Below are 20983 nucleotides of genomic sequence, written 5' to 3'. Positions count from 1 at the left end.
TAAAGCTGCACTCTTGGTTTGATCAAATCAGAGAGCCGATTCCTCACATATGGTAGATCAATTTGTAGAAAAAAAATAGTAAACTTGAATTAGAACCAAAAATGTTTAGGAATTGTTGTGAGAGGTGAACCTAGAAACCTGGGTACCTCAGAGTTCTTGAGGGGACATTTAAAAAAAAAAAAATGAGATAAGGGACATCTATTGGTAAGAACCTTTTGAAGGCTCTTAAAAGTTTGAAGGTTTTGTAATTATCTTTACATAGGCTTAGTTTAGAATATTTAAGATTCTAACCACATGACATATCTATTACCATTTGAGAATTTAATATTTTGTTAAGAGTGTACAGGGTCAAGGAAAAGCTAGATTATGAATTGAGATAGTTTTAATAAATGGTAATGATTGAACTTCATTCAGGTGGAATTAGAATTCTATGAAGGGATTAGTTTGTGTCAGTACAGTGCATGCCGACTTTCAGGTGGCAGTGTAATGGTATATTGGCTTGTGTTACCCACTCGTTGATGCATTTTTTGAATGTTTTAAGATGTTCATTGTTTGTATTTGGCATATTAGCTATAAATCCTTAGACATTTGTAAAGTAGTTAGTAGTTACAGCTTATTTGTCTTATATTGTATAATTACACCCAAACACTCCGAATGTGAATACAATTCCAATGACTGAAATTGGTGTTTAGCAATTACATGCATAAATGTGCAAGGAGTCTAATGACATTAGAGTGCAAATTAGAATGACTAGGATATCAATACAGATACTGAAAGTCACATGAATTAAAAAAAAAAAAAAAAACACTCGAGGTGTTTCAGATGGTTGTCACTGCACTCTTTTTACATTTAAATGAGGAATGTGCAGTGGGAATGTACATGACATGTAGAGTGTTTGTGTGCTGTAAAAGTAGCACACATGAGCTATAGTCTGTTAATTTTATTGTGTCAGTAAAAACGGGACTACATAGTATGTATTTGAATAATTTGCAATGATTGCTGTCTTTGTGCATGCATCATGTATGTTGAGGCATGACACCTTCGCATTGCTATTGCATTCGGACATTTATGTTCACTCAATCACTGCACTGTCACCAAAAATAGAACTACAATAAAATCTGTCTGATGCAAATATCATCCATAATTGAAGTATATTAGAACGATAATGAAGGGTAAGGTACATTAGAGCACAGAATTACGGCACCATGCTAGACACATGTCTGATATCGTGCTTCAATTTGTATAACAGTGATTAAATCTAATTCTTGCCATGTGAAGGTACACTTTTGCTTCTGAGTTTTGCTGGTATTGCTTCAATGAGACATTGTGTCTGTTGTGTAGAGGGAAAATATGCCACTCGTGGTAGAAGTGTTACATGTATGTGCCATTTAATTCCAGAGTACATTGACTGAGTGGCCAGAGGAGAAGGAACAGGTCTTTACACAGTTCAGGTCAAAGCCATGCAACATTAAAGCAGGCATCATACTGCCCCGATTTTGATTCCCGATGGACACACGATTGTGGAAAATGTCACATTGGTGTTGCCGTAGTCATTTGTGTTGGCTTTTGAAAACATCGTGTGACCGCTGGTAGTGTTTTTGGGCCTCCTGGAGCACCTTCCTGATCACTAAATTCTAAAAATTCCATAATCTTGTGTTCATCGGGAGTTAACATTCAGGACAGTGTGACATTAGGCTGAGATTAGCGTAATGTCCCACAAAGCTTGCAAGTGTCATCTGTCAATTTGAAGTGACATAATGTGAATGTTGTTTAAAGTTTAGACCTTTATAAACATCCAACTGACATGGTGGACTGTTTAACAAATGTTTTCTGATCGCGCACTTACTGTTTAGCTGGATATTTTGTTTTTTCGTCATTGTAGAGTTGCAATGGTGTGGAATACAATGTCCCTTTAGTGTCCTAGTTTGCCTGGGACAAATTTCATGCATCCAATAATTAAATGTGCGTCAGACTGGACGTATATTAGTTTCTTTGTTCTAACCAGATTCTTGCAAACTCAAAGGTCTTTTGATGTAGATATGATTATTTCAAGTGGAGAGATAGGGGTTGTTGTGATGATGGAACTATAAGTGTCAGGTTGTGCAAGAGGGGAGGGGAGTGCCCAGTCAGGCACTGGGTGGCTGAGGATATAATGGAGATGCTTGGGTTGAAGGAATCAGTGGAACAGCTGGCAAAGGCAAATGGAGTGTGATGGTATGGACATGTGTTGAGGAAGAAGGAGGAGGATGTCCTGAGGAAGGTGTCACAGTTTAAAGTAAATGAGCTACGAAAGCAAGGGAGATCGACCAAAGAAAATGTGGAAAGAGGGAAAGAGGCAGGTGGAGGAATTAAGAGCTCGGGGGGGGGGGGGGGGCATTTCATAAAGCATTTTGGTCGGATATTTTTCTGACAAACTGTTACAAGCTATTGAAATCCTTGCATTTGATTGGCTGAGAGCCCAATTTGTCCGACAACTTGTCGGACAAAATGCTTCATGAAATGCCCCCTGGAAGATTGGCTTAAGAATGGAGGATGCCCCAAATTGGTAGAGGTGCCGAGAAGGTGTGAGAACCATTGCTGTGAGTGCTGTGAGGTAATTCCGGCCACTTCCGTGACGAGACAAACTCGGATAAAAAAAAAACAAACAAAAAAACCTGGAACGATAAGAACGATACTTCCACTGCACTGCGATGCAGTTGAGTTGAGTTGAAGGTATGTCAATCTATTTCCAAATCACAGCATTGAGATATCGTAATAAAGTTTCATTGTTGTGATGAGTTTTGGCAGAAAATTATTAATATGTATATTGGTAACACATATCACATTGCGGTGGAAGTATGAACAAAGCTTAATAAATGACAAAACTTCTTTAGTGGTGGCATGAAGGTTGTGCATTGAATGAATTAAATAAATAAGAAAGGAAATTACTAAGAAAAGAATGGTGTTACAGAGGACTAATAAGGAACATATACATCTTTTTTTTTTTTTGGGGGGGGGGGAACATCCATGCTTATGCCCCAGTGTACATAAGTTTCATTGCACATACCGTACCTATAACCAAAATATGGCCAACTGTTAATTTGTGTTCCAAATGAAACAATAATTTTCTTATTTGGCTATCCAAGGATGAATATCCAATTGAATCCCCATTGGAGATCCCTATTGAATACACATTGACAATTGGGAGTACTGTTGTACATGGAAAGTGAAACAATAGAATTTGTCCCCATTGAAACCAGTTGGCACGTGACCCACTGAAATTGGCAAAAGTGACAGGGACCCTTGAACAACTAGGGCTCCTCCAAATGGAGTTTAGTACTATGCAGTAGAGGACGTACAAGCATGTAGAAACAAAAGTATTTAGCCCTGTTGAATTTAAAATCTGTTAAGAATGATTTAAACGAGCTAGATTCAGAGCAATTATCAATTTTGAATGTTTAAATTTGCATTCAACTGCGGACGTTCCACAACTGCGCTTGCGCAACTCCCGATCACACGTCACAAAAAATATACCTCACACTGCGGACGTATCTGCGATAACCGGACGGTCCTCGATCTCATACTGGTGGCGAATATCGGCAGGGCCTAAATTATGTTGCCGTGTACTCGCCCCCCACCACCCTTGGGGGGGGGGGGAACACATCAAAACATATTCATCTCATGCAATTGCTAGTAATCCACCAGCACATTTCATAAAAAGGGCGATACAAGTCTAGAATACACCTGTATACATATCAAAAAAAAAAAAATATGTTCATTATAATATGGCATGCAAATCTTAACGACTGGTGTGTTTTGATGTAATTGGTCACATGGTCATGACGGTAGTTCCAATATATGAAGAAGGTGCATGGGTAAAAGCCATGGGTTAAAATGGGATAACATTCCAATTGGATTATTGTATACATCAGTCCCTTTAAAAGTAGCCCCCCCCCCCCCCATGTGATTTAATTCCGTGAAAGTGACGGGACCCGACCCTTGAACAACGGTAATTACGGCTCGTCCAAATGTAGGTTAGTGCTATATGCAGTACCTTGTACCTTGTAGTAGTTATCCCCGAAGACCTCCGCTAGGAAGGGTAACTCAATGCTAGCGAGAGTGGTAGCACAAGTTTATTTTGCTTTATGAGAGCTTTGGGGTTTATTATTATTATTTTTTTTTAGTTTGGTTTTAGTCAATAGAGGACGTACATGTAGCCTATGTAGAATATAATTTGTTTATCCCGTTTGATCTTAAAAACTGATAGAATAATTTAAACGATCTAGATTCGAGTGCAATTATCAGCCGCGGACGTTCTACAACTGCGCTTGCGCAAATCACGATCACACGTACGTCACACAAATTATTACCGTACATCGCGGATGTACTGTGGTATCTGTGATAATGATGTAATATACGGTCCTCGATCTCACCGGTAGACAGCTCTGCCCATTGTAGGATGTCGGCAGGGCCTATATTAAATTACCGTCTATAGGTAATCAACATTCAGTTCATACGTGCGATCAAAAAGACCCCCCCCCCTAGGGGGGGGGGGGCACTGTCACCCGATAACACACCATTTTACAATTTGTCACCCAATGGCAAAAATTTTTTTATTTGTCACAAAAATCCCAAAATTTACCCTTTTCCCTTTTTTACCCTCTTACCCTTATACATCAAAATTATTAGGCCTACCTACGTTTACCTTTGAACAGCCTCTCTCTCTCTCTCTCTCTCTCTCTTTCTTTCTTTTTTAATAGTGGGTCTTTTTAGTGTCTTTTTAGTGGGTCCCTCCATTTTTCGCACTGTAAGCAACGGTATACATGTACTTCACTTTGATCACTTCTGTTTCTTTTTTTTATACAATGTATGATTACTATAGGTCCTCAATTGTACAGTCTATTCATTTCACTATGTTCTTATTATTTACCTTATTCTCTGTTATCAAAAGAAGTGGAACATATGTTTTGTCGAAAAATGAAATAAACTTTGAATTTGAATTTGAATTTAGCCTGACGTGGTATATAGGCCTACAGAAAGACCCACACAATTTTTTTTTTAGTGCCCAAACGACTTTCTATTTTTTGGGGTGTATCACCTAAAGCACTCCCCTCCTTTCCGTTGAGATGGTCAGCTAAAGGTTTTTTTTTTTTTTTTTTTTTCATTTCATTTCATTCATTTATTTATGCACGGCACATACTTCAGCCCGAAGGCTGTTCTTCCGCAGGTCCGTGCGGATAAAAAATACAACATAGATATACATTTTATACAGAAATGAACAAAGAAGCCAAAAAACAAAACAAAACAAACAAACAAACAAAACTCATACTTAAAAACAAAAAAATATAGAAAAAAACAATAACATGTTGATGAAACTGCGGCACACATTTCGACAGAAACAAACATGATCAATCAAAGATAACCATGTACAATTATACAAGTACATCGCCGTAGTTTAAAATGAAAGAGACGAAAAAAGAAATGAGAGTTCAGGAGAGAGAGAGAATGAGGGAGACAGACAGAAAGAGAAACACAGAGAGAGAGGGAGAGAGAGAAGGAGAGAGAGGAGAGATAGGGAGAGAGAAGCCCATACAAAAGAGGGAAACTGAAAAAGTTGTCAAGTAACAGTTTCGGTCAAGTGCGTTTTTAAAGCTTACAAACGTTGGTTTTTGTTTCAATTCCAATGGTAACTTGCAATGCATTCCAATCCCTATGTCATTTTCATGTTTGAGTGCAGACCTCCGCCCCGCCCCCTACCCCCCCCCCTCCCCCCAGTCTCTGACTGAAATTAATGTAGCTGCTTAACCGCTCACTAACGGTATTTCAAGCGAAGTTTTCCCAAAAACTGGTTCGGCACGTATAGGGCCTACCGATATCCAGCATATGTCTATATCGGTATGAGATCAAGGACCGTCGGTTATTGCACCTGTTTGCGGGTACGTCCTCGGTGTGAGGTACATTTTGTGTAACGTGTGATGGTGATTTGCACATGCGCACTTGTAGAACGTCCACAGTTGAATGCATAACATCAAATATTAAAGATATATATTAATATAATAAAATATTAGCGCATTTATAAAAAATAATTATTCTAAGCAGTTAATTAATTGTTTTCAAATTCAAAAGCGCTAATTAGATTATATTCTACATACGTCCTCTATTGCATAGCACTAAACTTGGTCCACGGTTGACGCCATAAACATGTATGTGTGTGTGTGTGTGTGTGTGTGTGTGTGTGAAGGTTGAGCTTATGAGTATGTGTACAGGTATTAAATCCCATTCAATAGTACTCACAGACTACATTGTACAATACATCTACAATGGTCAATTATACTGTTCATGGACTTAAGTGTGTCAGTTTATCAATATTTATTGGTACATGTTAGCCAATTACAGTGTTGTCGCCTTCACTGTCGTTTCATCAATATTCAAAGGTATACTGTACGTCCACTGTACAAGCTGTTATTTTTGCGTACAGATATTTTTGCGAATGAGGTGGTCACAGACATTTTTGTGATGTGTTGTTTTCGCGATTTGACACCGATGCTATCATAAGTGCACTAATGCCTGTCAGTTCGAGATATTTTCGCATGTTTTTTAAATTCGCAGTCCAACAGTGGTTCCCCAAATTCACAAAAATTAAACCCTCACAAAAACAACAGCTTATACAGTATTTTGGCCAATTACAGAGTACATACACTTGTAGAAGTAGACTTCATTGAGTCATATTTTACGGTATGTCTACCTGACAAATAGACATCTGATAAAGATATAATAACTGTAGAGAAAAGTCAGGGTAAGGATGGGGTCAAGTGGGATAAAACCTGAATTGTAAGAAAAGAGCACGTCCCGTGAGAAGCGGAGATGAGTATCCTCAAGGCTCTTTTCTAGGCATACGTGTATGATGGATATACTGTATGTTCAGGCACATGATTCTCTCTTTCATGTTCCATTATCAAAGTCAGCTCTCTTCCACACACAAATAAGGCCACGAGCTATGCTAACACAACACCAGTACCCTCTAATGGAGTAATGGGAATAATTTGCAAAATGTTAGAAAAAAAAAAGAAACAATACTGTTGAAGAGCTTTCAATTCTCTGTACAACTGTTGATCAAAATGAGAGGTAACGTTTGTAAGCTTAGAGCTCTGTGAGGTTAGCAACAGAGGAATTTATGCACAGCAAAGACACACCTACGTAGACCTGTCATAAATTTCAGAACGGTACGCCAGGTGTACTACCAAATAAACTTCTGAAGAACAAGGTGCAAATTTGATTTTAAAAAACAAAAACAGAATATCCCATTTCACAAAGCATTTCATATCAACATCATTGCAGCATGCCCATTAGATCCTACTGTTTCTATGGTTAACATTAAGAATGACTCAACTGCAAGCTTTTATCGTGGTATCTGCAAAGCAACCTTTTTTTATGAGATGGAGGCTAAAACTGACAAAGCACAAACACTTCACGACTCTTGGATGCAGTACACTTCGGACTCACAAAAGATGCAGCGAATTCCTAATGTACAAGTGCGGTATGTCTTCGAGCATTGTTTGTTGAGTGTTGTGCTCGGAAGCAAACCTGTGCCTGACAATTACACGACTAGTGAAGTGAGATGATTTCAATCTTGTTGATTATTTCTATTGTGAATGCGTAATCTCGGAGCAGAGTTACCATGACAACTAAATGGAGGACAAAGAAACACAACAGGGAGCCAGACGGCAAGGCACCTGCTCATAATACCTCCTCAAAATAGTATTCATGCATGTTGTCAAATACTCTTCTTAAATTCTACTCTACTCGTCCTAAATTCAGAAAGCACTTGCAAACAATAACCAATATTTCCCTCTCAACTAAGTAGTGTATAAGTATTGCTTCAAAAAATTCACAAAACAAAATTAATTAGAATATACAAAGTTGCACCACTCATTGCCAAAAAATTTGATAGCTTGGTCATAATCATTAACTGAAATAAATCAACTTGATGATTTATGTCTCTCATTCCAACTAGGATAGTGGAATATATTTAATACCCTTGATTTGCTGAGATGACTCTACACAAACTAAATAGTTTTGTGTATAAATATATGATACTGAGTATACAGAGTACTTTGTGACATCGCAATGTACACATGGAGTTTGTCTGCCGCAACTGGAAAAGTGCGCTAATACGTTTGCACGGCTTTCTTGGCATCCGTTACAAAAGTATCACCACACACCAGGGACGAGCAACACTCGCGACTGCCATGAGAACAGCTACTGGGCTGTCACGACATCTATACGCTCACAAATAGCTGTCACGGGAGAAGTGGTCATCAAACAACGGTCTGCATAGGAAGTTGCAAAGCGAGATCAGCTGATGACATTTTAGCTGAGAACCAGACAGGCACTGGAAGGTGCTGTAAAAGCAGAACTCGATTTCGGTTTTCCAGCTTGGCTAAGTATAAGATGAATTATGCAAGTTTTTTAATTTCCAAAATGGTCATGACAATCGAGCGAACGCTTCAAACAGCTCACTGCCGCCAAAGCAAGTAAGGGCTTTGGCAGGACATTAAAGGCATAATTTACCATTTGCAGGTGGAACAAAAACCCAGCATTACTGCTTCAAAATAGTTCTAAAAATTGAGTTAGCGATAGAAACAACTAATGTAAAAGTTTGACCCAATATAGTCGATGTCAAGTCTCATTAAATATACAAAATGTGAACAATAGTTATAATAAAACTGCTATAAGACTATACTGTCTACAGTTATGGTTTAATGAGAAAAATAGTGATATCTCCTTAATCTATTTTAGGCTTTATTGTGAAAATTGTATATGGTATGATGTTTTGTGATACAACTGACCGACACGTATGCATCAAAAGTGATATCTTGAAAATTTTTAAATCACTGCTCCCAATGGTACAGAGGACCTTTTAAGAACTAAAAAGAAAAAAAAAAAGTTGTTGACACATTTCATATACACTTGTAGTACAGTTCACAAAGTGATAATTCTAGCCCAACCAACCAATAGATTAACGAGTGATAAAAGTTGGTGACCGTTCGTAGTAATCATAAGTTCCTGGAGAGTGCAATTGGAAACATAGAACTGTAATGAAACATCATCCTTCACCAGAAGAAACATGATGAGGCTTTTATGTAAACTGGATTTTTGCATGCAATACAGGAACTGCAGACTTAAAAATACAACTGATTTTGTGGGGGTTTTTTTAACAAGTTATGTTAATAATAATGTATGCTCTACAGCATAAGAGTGTAAGATCTGGAAAATGCAAATACTACAAACTGATTTTACAGTGCTTTCAATATCTCATACTCAGATGCATTCTAATTCAAACAAAGTTCTTTTTTTTTTTATTGTATTTGTAAGTTGCACCTAACACACTACAGGCCTTGTAATCAAAATTATTTTCCTCTTTTGCTATGAGTACCAGAAATAGAAATTGTCTGGTTTAAGATGTTAACTGACAACACTGTCACATTACTGTACTTCTGTGCAGTGAAGTCTGCTGCATTAAAGAGAATAAAGAATAAAATACAACAATCAAAATCTGATACAGGCTGAACTGACGTGGTTAAGTAGATGTATATTAAAGATGAATAGCACGACTTACTGACAGTATTGTTGGGATAGAAGGCAATGGAGTGGCACGACCCGTTGAATAAGCAGCCATAGACTGCAGCCTCGGATCCTGAGAAGTCCACGAAGCCTTCCTCGTAAGTCTCTGCAAATCATATATGAAATGTCAAGTGGCACAACAGATTTTACACAAGCCATGTGTGGAGTTTAAGAATATAAATGTCATCAACCTAATTCTACAGAATACTTTATGGAATTTATTGTCTACCTTTTTGTAGTCCACTATCAAACACAGAGTTGTGTGCCTGGGGGCTGTAAGGGCAGCCTCATTTCAATTGAAGTCCCAATCAGATAAATACCAATAGCTAATCACTGAAAATTCTCAGTATATGCTAAAACTAAGGATACAAAGGTATGTCATTGGGGATATATACTGTCTATAAGTTTTAAACAGCACAAGATATCATAACAAGGACAAGTTTAAAGGGAAGTATTGAACATTGATCAGATAGTGTTTTCATCAAAACATACAAATTTTTCCATCTTGGGAAAGCAAGATTTTATGATTCTCAACGTCAAATTTTGAATAACAGCAAGTTAAAAACAAATACATTGTAAATCCAACCTTTCAAAACGCTACTGAAACTACAGCAGCACAACATAAAATTACATCTCAGTTTGAGTACACGTTCCCAATCAAAAGTACAGCAGCACGATGCTAAGACTGCAGAAACAAATATTTAAAGATACCTTAAAAAGCACAACAATTCATACATTATTTAGCATTTAGTGGCAAGAAGAGGAGATGGCAAAGTTGTGTTTACTTACGGAAACATTCCTCTGTGATGTTGATCAAGTTCCTGCATAATGGCACAGATTTAAGAAAGAGCGTGACAGTTTTGTAATTAACCATGCTTTAATTTGTGATTCTTCAAGTAACAAGCAAATAGTGCATTAGTCTGGTTTCCAGACCCTTTGCCAACTGAACTCTGCGGCGACAAAGTCGCCGCCTTTGCCGAAGGCAAACTATACCAGTTTTCGACGTTGAGGGTGTCAATATCTTGAATAGTAAAATAGTACGTGCAGAGGGTCTGGAAGCCAGACTACTGGTGCATGCATGTGACCATGCATCACAAAACCAACAAAAAGTCGCACACACTGATTTTGTGTGAGGACTGGAAATACTAAGTGAAATGGGTCACATTCAATCTTGGCTTTTTCATAAACTCTGAAATTAAGGGCAAGCCTTTTTCTACATTATGCTAAAATTTGGAATCATGAAACAAACAGGAAAGTGTGTTTTTAGCAGTTTTTCTCTAACACTTAAAAAAAAAGAATGGTGTCTTAATAGAGTCCCCTTTTCATTTCTTAAAAACCCTGTAGGCCTACACACTCTTCACTTTCAACTCTTACAACTTCAGACAGGATGGTGCTACTGCTTTGAAAGTTGTCATGAATCATGGACAGAATGTGTTGATAAAGCATGTTCCATTTCAGGTTAATCTGATAATCCCTTCATTGTTATTTATACTCCGGTGGTTTACAACCCGTTTTTGTCCTAGTAATCGCACAGCTAGCATGGCTTGGAAAAGATTATAAAGCGCTTGAATAGACCCTGTACTTTAGAGCCTCTTTTCTCAGTTCACACTTTTCCGGAGTGTGTGCTTTCTTTCCAATATTTAGATAAGTTAGGAGAATCCATGTGAATTGAGTTATACATTATTTTAAAGCTTAAAGGTCTTGTTTACCTTTGGGAACAGTGATTTAAAAATTTTTCAAGATATGACATTTAATGCACACAATTGTATGTGTACACTGTACATCAGTAGGTCTGTTGTACCATAAAACATCCTATCATGTAAATTTTTGCGATAAAGCCTAAAATACAAGGAGATATCTGTATATTTCCTCAATAAACCGTAACTGTAAATGGTTGAGTCTGGAAACATTTTTATTATAACTATTGTTCACATTTTGTACATTTAAAAATACTTAACATTGATTTTAATGATTCAATTTTTTGCAGTAGTTGTTTCTATCCCTAACTCACATTGTAGAACTATTTTAAAGCACTAAATGCTGGGTTTTTGTTTCATCTGCAAAAAATGGTAAATTATGCCTTTAAAGTCTGCTCTTTCAGAATATATGCTCTTAACTAAATATCCATGTCTGGCAACTTTTTGTTGGTTTTGTGATGCAGGGTCATGTACACCCTGTGTACGACGAATGCATGAAAAAAAAAAAAATAATGCTAAAATATTTCATCTCATCAGCATTCTACAGAAGTTCACATGATGTATCACCCAGAATATGATTTCTTGACCACACACTGCTGACCTTTGTCATTACCACGGGCTACAACCTTGAAATCTTGGGTTGAGAGGAGCAATTGTGTTAATTGCACACCTCCACACTACAGTTCAGTCAGTGGTAGTGGGGTTGAAATTATACTGATGATGGTGAGGCATGCTGTGAGACATGCCAGTGGTATTCCAATCATAAAGCCATCTTTTCTCCATGCACAACATTATAACAGTCTAATGGTCAAGTGTTTTCATGCACACACAAGAAGTTGTGCTGATATCAAGCTGAGAGTTGTTACATTTAATGTAGGTCTACAGTCTGAGTTTCATAGGGGGAAAATGCTGTACCAGCTAGTAGTCACTTATACAGTACAACAAACCTTGAAGGGAAAAGACAGAATACTCAGCAGTTCATGAAATATACCACAGTGTTCAATCATGTACACAATTTTACAGAATTCTAAGTTACATCATTATTTCTAAATCATTTACTACTGGCCATTATTTCCTTTGACATTTTGAGATAAAAGATCCACAGAAGGTTGAAAACTGATGAAAGCCCTAGCTATTATATGTTCTTTTTTTACATTTCTTGGATGAAAACTGTGCATGCTACCACTCAAAAAAAAAAAAAAAAAAAAGCAGCAACTTTGATGAACGATAACTTAGAGAGAAAAACAAGAAACCAAAATAATCATGTTATACAACCAAGTAGCCTGACCCACGGGTGGAATAGCATTTTCAGTCACAGATACTCTCAGTACAATCCACCTGCCTCTGTTGCAGTGATAACAGTTACAGCAGGGTAGATAGTTCATTGTACTTGTAGGTCCATGGATAGTTTAAAACAATCATCAGCCATTATATACCATGCATATCATCTGCATTACCTGATTACTGAATGACTTTGGTTGCATTTGAGAGAGAAAATGATGTTTCAAAGTGTGTTTCAAATGGCCTTTCTGATCATGGTTTGAATTTTTATGAAATTCTCAGGTGTTGCATTAATTAACTAACCATCATACAATTGTCACTGCGCAGCTGCTTTGCGCCATTTGACCAGGGAAGTAAAGGTCAACTGCATACCACCAAACATGCCTTCATCATTCACACACAAACAATGCGTAAAAAACACAAATGGTGCACGATTTTCTCCACAATCAGAAACAGCTGGGAGTTGACCTTGAGATACAGATGCGTTTCAAAATGGCAACGTTGCATTTATCAACTATTCGCAGAAAGGCGATCGTGGTCTCAATTGCATTTAAAAATGCCCTTTGAATGGCGTTTCAAATCAGCGTTTTTTAAATTTGTTTGAAAACATGGTTGGGTTTATCTATCGCTCAAAAATGCCTTAAAGGCATAATTTACCATTTGCAGATGAAACAAAAACCCAGCTTAGTGCTTTAAAATAGTTCTAAAATATGAGTTAGGGATAGAAACAACCACTGTAAAAATTTGAATCAGTAAAATCAATGTTAAATATTGATGAATATACAAAATGTAACCAATAGTTACAATAAAAATGTTTCCAGACTAAATTGTCAACAGCTACGGTTTATTGAGAAAAATACTGATATCTCCCTATATCTTGGGCTTTATTGGGCTCTATTGCGAAAATTTTATATGGTAGGATGTTTTGTGGTGCAACAAACCTACCCATCATGCATCAAATGTGATATCTTTTAAAACCACTGCTCCCAAAGGTAAACAGGCCCTTTAAGCACATGTAGGATCTTCATTCTGCCTCAGAAAATTGTTTGGATACATGTAAACGCATCCCATGACTACCCTCACTCTTGTTGTCCATTTTTCTCTTTTTCTTTTGTGTGATATTCCCTCTCTGAAACCCATTACATCTGGTAACTGATGTACAACACAGACAGTCCATCTTTACAAAACAAAGCATGTGCTAGCTGTCAACATCATTATGTCAAAAAAAGAGACTGCATTGGTTTGAGGCTTTCTTGAAATAAGCAATTGTCAAAACATGATGAAACTCGACAGAATGACTTTCCTACGATGTACCCGATATGGATTAGGGTATTGATAGTATTTAAGCCAGACCACATGCATTATAAATTATTCCTGACATGCTTTCCATTTCACCCCAATCTCTCCTCTAAACTTTGAAGGTCTAACAAAATCTACAGCTGACTTTAGGATAAGCATGATGCTGAGTAATGACATCAAACCATTCATCTTAAAATTTGGTTTAAAGTTCCACCCCTGATGTACAAAAAATTGTAAGTGCAGTCATATCATACTCTCATTATCATTATCTCAGTGTGGATCTATCAAAGTAAAGATTGACTGAATGCCATTACATCTGGTCATATCATTATGAAAATCCCTACAGTGTACGTTTAAAATTTAATCCTGAAAAGCAAACCATCATATCTTACATCAACATTACAATTTCTTCATTTACATATGTACAGAGATCAAATAAACAACTGCTACCCTTGTCTGAAGTTTCTACCAACTGGTAAGTGAATATTGTCTAATGCTGCTTAAGTTAACTTCCTAATTTTGAAAACTGAATATCTTCTTTTTCTATGAATGGTCAAATATCTACAAACAATTACTTCGAATGACATTGTATAATCCATTAATAATTGTGATGACAAAATTTTATGATACCATGACAAATTCTGTAAACATCATCATGTATATTCTGCAAATGATTCGGCATGCCGTACCCCTGGGTACATGAGTGGATGAACACGTGACGGAGAATCATAGTGACAAAAAGAAAGTCTTATCTCTTCTACGGACAAAAATTAGGGATTTTCCCCTTTGAGACAATATACAGTGCATTCCTGTTTTAGTTTATGGAATGCAATTCAGTTGTACAACCCAAGTTGTTAATACTGCACATAAATTGTATGTCTGTCAATTTATGAAAATCACTATAAAAACATTGAACAGTACACTTAATGCAACAATGGATAAATCTAGGCAGATGCACTAACATTGATCAGACAATACAAATTTTGTAGATCTGTTCCCCCACACAACATTTACAGCATCATTCATGCGGACATGATTTCGGTGGGCTTGTTCCCTACCAAAGCCCCGCTTTTATGGTCGGACTTGCTTCTGAACAAGCATGATCCACTTGACATTTTCAGTTTCTACTCTTTTTACAAGCACTGGCAGAGGAAGACTGTACAATGAATACATAAGTCGGGCAGTTTCATAAGACACTTCCTGTGACGGCTTTCTGCAAACAATCCCAGCATTTATGATGGTTTCAACACAATAAATGTAATGGTCTGTACCGCCAAAACAGGGGTAGAAAAAGAATTGCCTAGCCATTATTTCCATACCACAGCTGTCTGGGTGACAAAATATACATTTACTTTACTCCAGTCGACGACGTACCATGCATAAAATTTGTTTGTAGCGTCATTTAGTCAATATTTGCGATGCTAATATATGTCTGGTGTGCTGTACGTCACACCCAAAGGTGGAGATGGAAGTTTGCAGCATCAACACTACAACGGACACTAATGAAAGTATGGCATGAAAGACTGTGGCCCTGACACAGTGGAAATGTGTAAAGCCATACATGCATCAAAGCATCTTCAATTTAATAACAGACTACTTGTATGCATAACTGCATCCATCTGGGCCATTTACAATGTAGATCTTTACCAAGCAAAGAACATTAAACAACGACCACATTTACTGTGAAACAAATCAGTCTGTATTGCTGTCACACACCGTGTTTATGAGCATATTATGCTGCAAATAGCAATTCCATTCATCACTGTGTCCTAAATGACACACCACAAGTATCTTTCCTACTCGAGATTCCAAGGTTAAAGCTCTTAAGCACCATGATGGGGAATGGGTAATGAAAGGTCTTGTTGCCAGTTTCCAAAATGGCAAAGCAGCACAGGTGTAATGGAGCTTTATTTGTACATCAGTACATCAGACTTTTAAGTACTGGTACACTGTGAAACGGCACGGCAGGCTCAACTGAAAGGACACAGCCTCTTAATAATAAATTCAATGACACAATGCCTATAAATATCCCATTCACAAGCAGTCATCCAACCCTGCAGAGACAATTCATTTCCAACTGTATGGGGGGATTTGCTTGTGTCTCTATCCCCTATCTACTCTCGTGTGCTCTCGTAACATGTTACCGCAAAATACGGCTGGCGACCCTAAATTTAGGTCAAGGTACGTGTACCCTTCTGTGCAATACCGGTATATAACACCTGGTTTTATTGGTCCATGGTTATGCAGTTAGTAGTGTTTCTAGAGTGCATCATAAAGTATTTTTCATTTATAATGCAAGTTTGTTTTGTTTTTTTTTTTCTCTCTCTCTCTCTTTCTTTCTTTAAATATCATCTATCATCTAGTCAGTTGTAGCCTGAGCACGGCTGGTGCGATTGATTGATCCTTATTAGAAATACATATCATTCATGAGCAGTGGACTGTCAATCAGTTTACATTAAATCTGTGATGTCTCTGTTACAAAATGCTCATTATACAGTAGAGGTATTTGTAGATAGTCATGCTGCTGATTCATAGGCACTGGCTAGCATTAATTTAAACACTTGCAAAACATTCACTTACATTGTTGTGAAAACATGAAAATTGACATTAAGGCTGTCAGAAAAAACCCTCTTCTGAAACAACATTAGATGATGGGCTTTTGTTATGTCCCATCGAACCTGTTTTCTTTTTGGTTTCACAAACAAATTCTAACAGAACTTTAAATGGGGATACAGAGATTTTAAAATCAAGTAGCATTCTGAGGCAGATGTATAGAAATACTGTATAATTGCGTGAATTTAGTGTGTTGACTGAAATTCATAAAATTCACAAACATCTTGCAAAAATATTTGCTAACCATAACACAAATACTAAAAGCACACGAACAAGTTCTATTTTTCTCAAGATGCAAAATTGCTTATAAATTGCTCTTTTTTTTCTCCCTCTTGAAAGGCCAAGTTGACTTCTTTCATTCCCTTACAATACATGTAGTTCAAATTTGTAGTCTGTTCATATTAAAAAAAAAATTCCACCACTTGTAGAATTGTCTTTACAAGTAATAATTCACAAATATTATTCTCACAAAATATTTAGGGCATACATGTAGTAATCTGTACAGTACCATGCAATCTCTCACACCAATAACTGCACCCTCAGTAACCACAAACAAATTCCAGCACTCTAGGCTTTAGTGAGTATTATTTTGATGGTCTAATGCAGTTTGTGGAAAAGATAAGTTGATGACAAACAAAGGGGTTATAAATGTTAAAATACTATCCTCAAAACTGAAGAGTTTTCTTCTAATTAGTGGCACGGTCCATCATGGACAGTAAATTCCAATGCAAATTGGACAGTTCTACACACTTCCAGCGCATTTGAATATAATACAATGTTTTTATACTTGTAAATAAACTACTAACAAGTCAAGCCAAAGAGAAAATTTGCACTGATAAGTATGCATACCAGAAACTTGTGCATGAGTTTTGGACCAGCACCTGCCAATACACACCAAACAAATCTGAGCCCACAAAGAATACACGAATCAGTACAGTTTCACTCTTTCCCCTTTTTGCAACTAGACACCATACATGTATATACCATGATCAATTAAGCCTTCATAAGTCTTGCCGTGAAAACAAGACTGGCATAATAGAGTTTCTAGCATTTCTTGAAAATGTTTGGTTTGCAAGAATACATGTATGAAATAAAGGATACCCTTAGCAATTCTTTATCTTGAAACTTCTGTTTGTAGGTTTGTTTGTTTGTTTTGTTTTTTTTTAACAATATATCCTTTGCAATAGCCAGCAAAATTCCTGCTGCAAGGAGCTTGAGATATATGACACACTAACATGCTCCAACATCAGATACAGAGACTGACATTCTGTTTTTTTTTTTTATGTCATTTCTGTTTTAAACACAATGTATCAATTGCAGACATTACTGTGGTAACCAAATTTGTAAATCATGATTTATGGAAAGAAATCTACAAAACAATTATTGCTCTCTATGACCAGTGATGTGGCCAGTGCATCATATTTTAAGCATATCACATAACCTACTTATGTAATCCTTCATCATTTAATGTTTTCAACTGTGAATATTTTACGACAAACGAATAACCTCCAAACGGGCAAATGAAATAGATGCTTGTATGCTTCTCTGGCACAAAATGACACCTGAAGATAAAATTTCACAAAACTAGGAGAGCTTATACTAACCATTTCTGCAAAGATGAGAACATCAAGCATGGCACCATACAATTGTACATGTACTTAAATGACAAGTTCACCTTCATTAACATAAGGATTGAAAGAATGTAGCAATATTAGGAGAACACATCATTGAAAGTTTGAGGAAAATCGGACAATCCGTTCAAAAGTTATGAATTTTTGAAGTTTTTGTGCGGTCACCGCTGGATGAGAAGACTACTTCAGTGTATGATGTCACATGCGTACAACAATATAAGAAAATATAAAGAGAATTTCACGAAATTTCATCTTTTGAAAAAAGTACACATTCCCTTGACTCGTTACTGACATACTGTATGTTGTGGGTAATATTATTCCCATTGCCTTTAGAAAGAGGCAAGTCAAGTGCTCTTTTATTATTCGAAAAAAGTGAAAATATGTTGTATTTTCTTTACATTTTCTTTATACTGTTGTACTCATATGACATCACGAGCCTTAGTAGTCTCCTCATCCAGCGGTTCCAACACAAAATTTTTAAAAATTCATAACTTTTGCATCGATTGTCCAATTTTCCTCAAACTTTCACTGATGTGTTCTACTAACATTGCTGCATTCTCTCAATCCTTATGTTTATGAAGGTGAACTTGTCCTTTAAAAAAAAAGACATGGAAATACTGTACAATCTTTTAGCATCCTCATATTGAAGTGTCGCAGAAACATCATTTATCCTAACAGTCATGTATGAGTGGGGGGGGGGGGATGAATAAAAACTTCTATTACAATCACTTGATCTCTTTCTTACCTTGCCATGAGGAGAAGTGCGGCACATGCTACGGGTACTAAGATTTCAAACGTAGTTCCAATAGGTCTCCGAAACTGGGGCAAACAAAGATGGGACAACGTACATGATTTTATTTTGATATTGTTCCTTCCAAATGTAGGTTTTACAATGAATGGTTCTTATTTCTTTACCTGACTGTAATAGATATTTGTTATTATTGTATCTCATTCACGTTATGTCTGCATTGATTAAAAATCAAACAGCAAGCAAACAACTGCATTGAGTAAAAATCAAACAGCAAGCAAACAAACAAAGAGTATCAAAATGAAACAAAATTTGTGGCAACTCATGATTTGTTGGTGTCACAAATTTGCATCCTTGAAGACTTTAATAAATCCTTGAACGGACACTTCTTGTCTGGTGTAAAAGGAATTGTTCATCAAGCCAATTGTGATCTTGTGCACAAATCTTGTCAAAAGTATAAGCCTAAGAACGACCAAAAATAAATCTTTAAAACTATAATTCAAGCTAACCATTTTAAATCAGCAAATGCATCAATGACCACATAAAAACCAATCAAATCAACAAAAACTCAGCAGTTCCTTCAAAGTGTAATTCTGTGTTACATGACATTCTGTACATTGCAAATGATTATCACCTCAATAGTCAATGATCTAATTATCATCATTCAATGAAGTTACATACAGTACCGGTACATCATACACGCATGACATGACTAAGGTATGCACTACAATATGTCAAAACTTTCTCCATATTGTACAGTACACAAATTTCAATTTAAATGCAAGTGTAAATATTTGCAAGTACTATTTTTTTTTTTTTACTAAAGGGAAAAATGGAGCTTTGTAGTTTGAGTTCCAGTGTGGGTGCAAGGTAGCACCATACAATTGTAGCACTCACATGTACACTGTATGGTCAAGTGCAATACTTTGATTAAATACTGTGGCATTGTAGCATCTAAAGAGAATTTGGTATTTGCAATATCCCTTTTAAGAAGGTCATTCTATGGTCATGTCAAGTACATGACATGTGATACTACTAATCATAACATACATTGTAGATTGTATTTCTTTCTTTAAAAGTTGCTGCATTTCTACCTTGACTGAGCAGATTGTTGCAGTTTGACAATTTGAAATCAAATTGGAAAAGACAGTAGATTGTAAATGTTTGTTTACAAACTTAGGCCCTACCTGGAGAAGAAAATTCTTCCACATAAGAAGAAAAAACTGGTTCAGTTTCCTTCCCATGGTTCTTTTCTGATGTCTGTTCACTATGAATCCACAAAAATTTGATGTCAAGTGTTGGGCACTGCTGGAGTACTCTGGACTGTGTAGATGTAGCGGCTCATTGCATTGTTCACTTTGAAGTTCGAGGAAGCCAGATGATATTTAAAACTGAGGGCTTGTTGTCTTACAGACGCTGTACAACTATCTGTCAGAAGAAAAAATTGTTACAAACACAGTGACAACTCTGATTCTTTACATGAGTCCAGTGTGGACTATACTAAATGATTTAGGGATCTATTCAGTATCAAATATGTCTAAAATACAAAGCACTAACGTTAGTAGTAGATTCTAATACAGATTTTTTTTTCAGTGACAATGTCAAGATCCTAAAATCAATCAGTTTTCACAGATTTCCTACTTTAACAAGGGGCTTATAGTTATATAAGTTAGAGTGATTGACTGAACTATCGCGCGAGAACTGGTGACAGAATGACCGAAATATGTAATTATCAAAAGAACAACTTTTTCCCCTTTAGACTAAAATGTTTGTGGGTTTGTATCAGCAATGTAGGGTATCGTAGGTAGATAACAACGTAATTTTTGACTGCACGCGACAGCACGGCACAATCTCTAGTTGAAGCGGTCTTCCCCAGCCCGGCTGCCCCGGCCTTCCCTGCAGCGCTTGGTTCCGTCGTGTCCGGCCTCTAGCTAGCTGCTCAGCTCAGTATTCATCGGCATTCACTTGTCAAGTCAAACATTCGTATTTGTACAGGTAATAATATAGATAGATGAATAGGTACATATCAACACAATTCTAACGAAATTGCAACTCCGGTTATTTACCGTCGTTGAGCTTTCCTGTAGATTTCCTGAGCCTTTTCCTTCCTT

General features: G+C 36.8%; 1 protein-coding gene across 1 annotated transcript in view; it reads right to left on the bottom strand.

Annotated features, from left to right (window-relative positions):
- The window catches only part of LOC140232892 (uncharacterized), a 70757-nt gene extending 50640 nt beyond the window's left edge, over window positions 1-20117 (bottom strand). Inside the window, exons 1-4 of the mRNA XM_072313004.1 lie at window positions 20060-20117; window positions 18870-18943; window positions 10393-10424; window positions 9599-9709 (exon numbers count right to left, since the gene is read on the bottom strand). Coding sequence (XP_072169105.1) covers window positions 9599-9709; window positions 10393-10424; window positions 18870-18943; window positions 20060-20116 — 274 coding nt within the window. The 5' untranslated portion in view covers window position 20117. The remainder of the gene's footprint in view (window positions 1-9598; window positions 9710-10392; window positions 10425-18869; window positions 18944-20059) is intronic.
- Window positions 20118-20983: the final 866 nt, after the last annotated feature.

The sequence above is a fragment of the Diadema setosum genome, chromosome 9 (assembly GCF_964275005.1).
Source record: "Diadema setosum chromosome 9, eeDiaSeto1, whole genome shotgun sequence".
In the NCBI taxonomy this organism is placed as follows: domain Eukaryota; kingdom Metazoa; phylum Echinodermata; class Echinoidea; order Diadematoida; family Diadematidae; genus Diadema; species Diadema setosum.
This window is presented reverse-complemented; position numbering and strand designations above follow the sequence as displayed.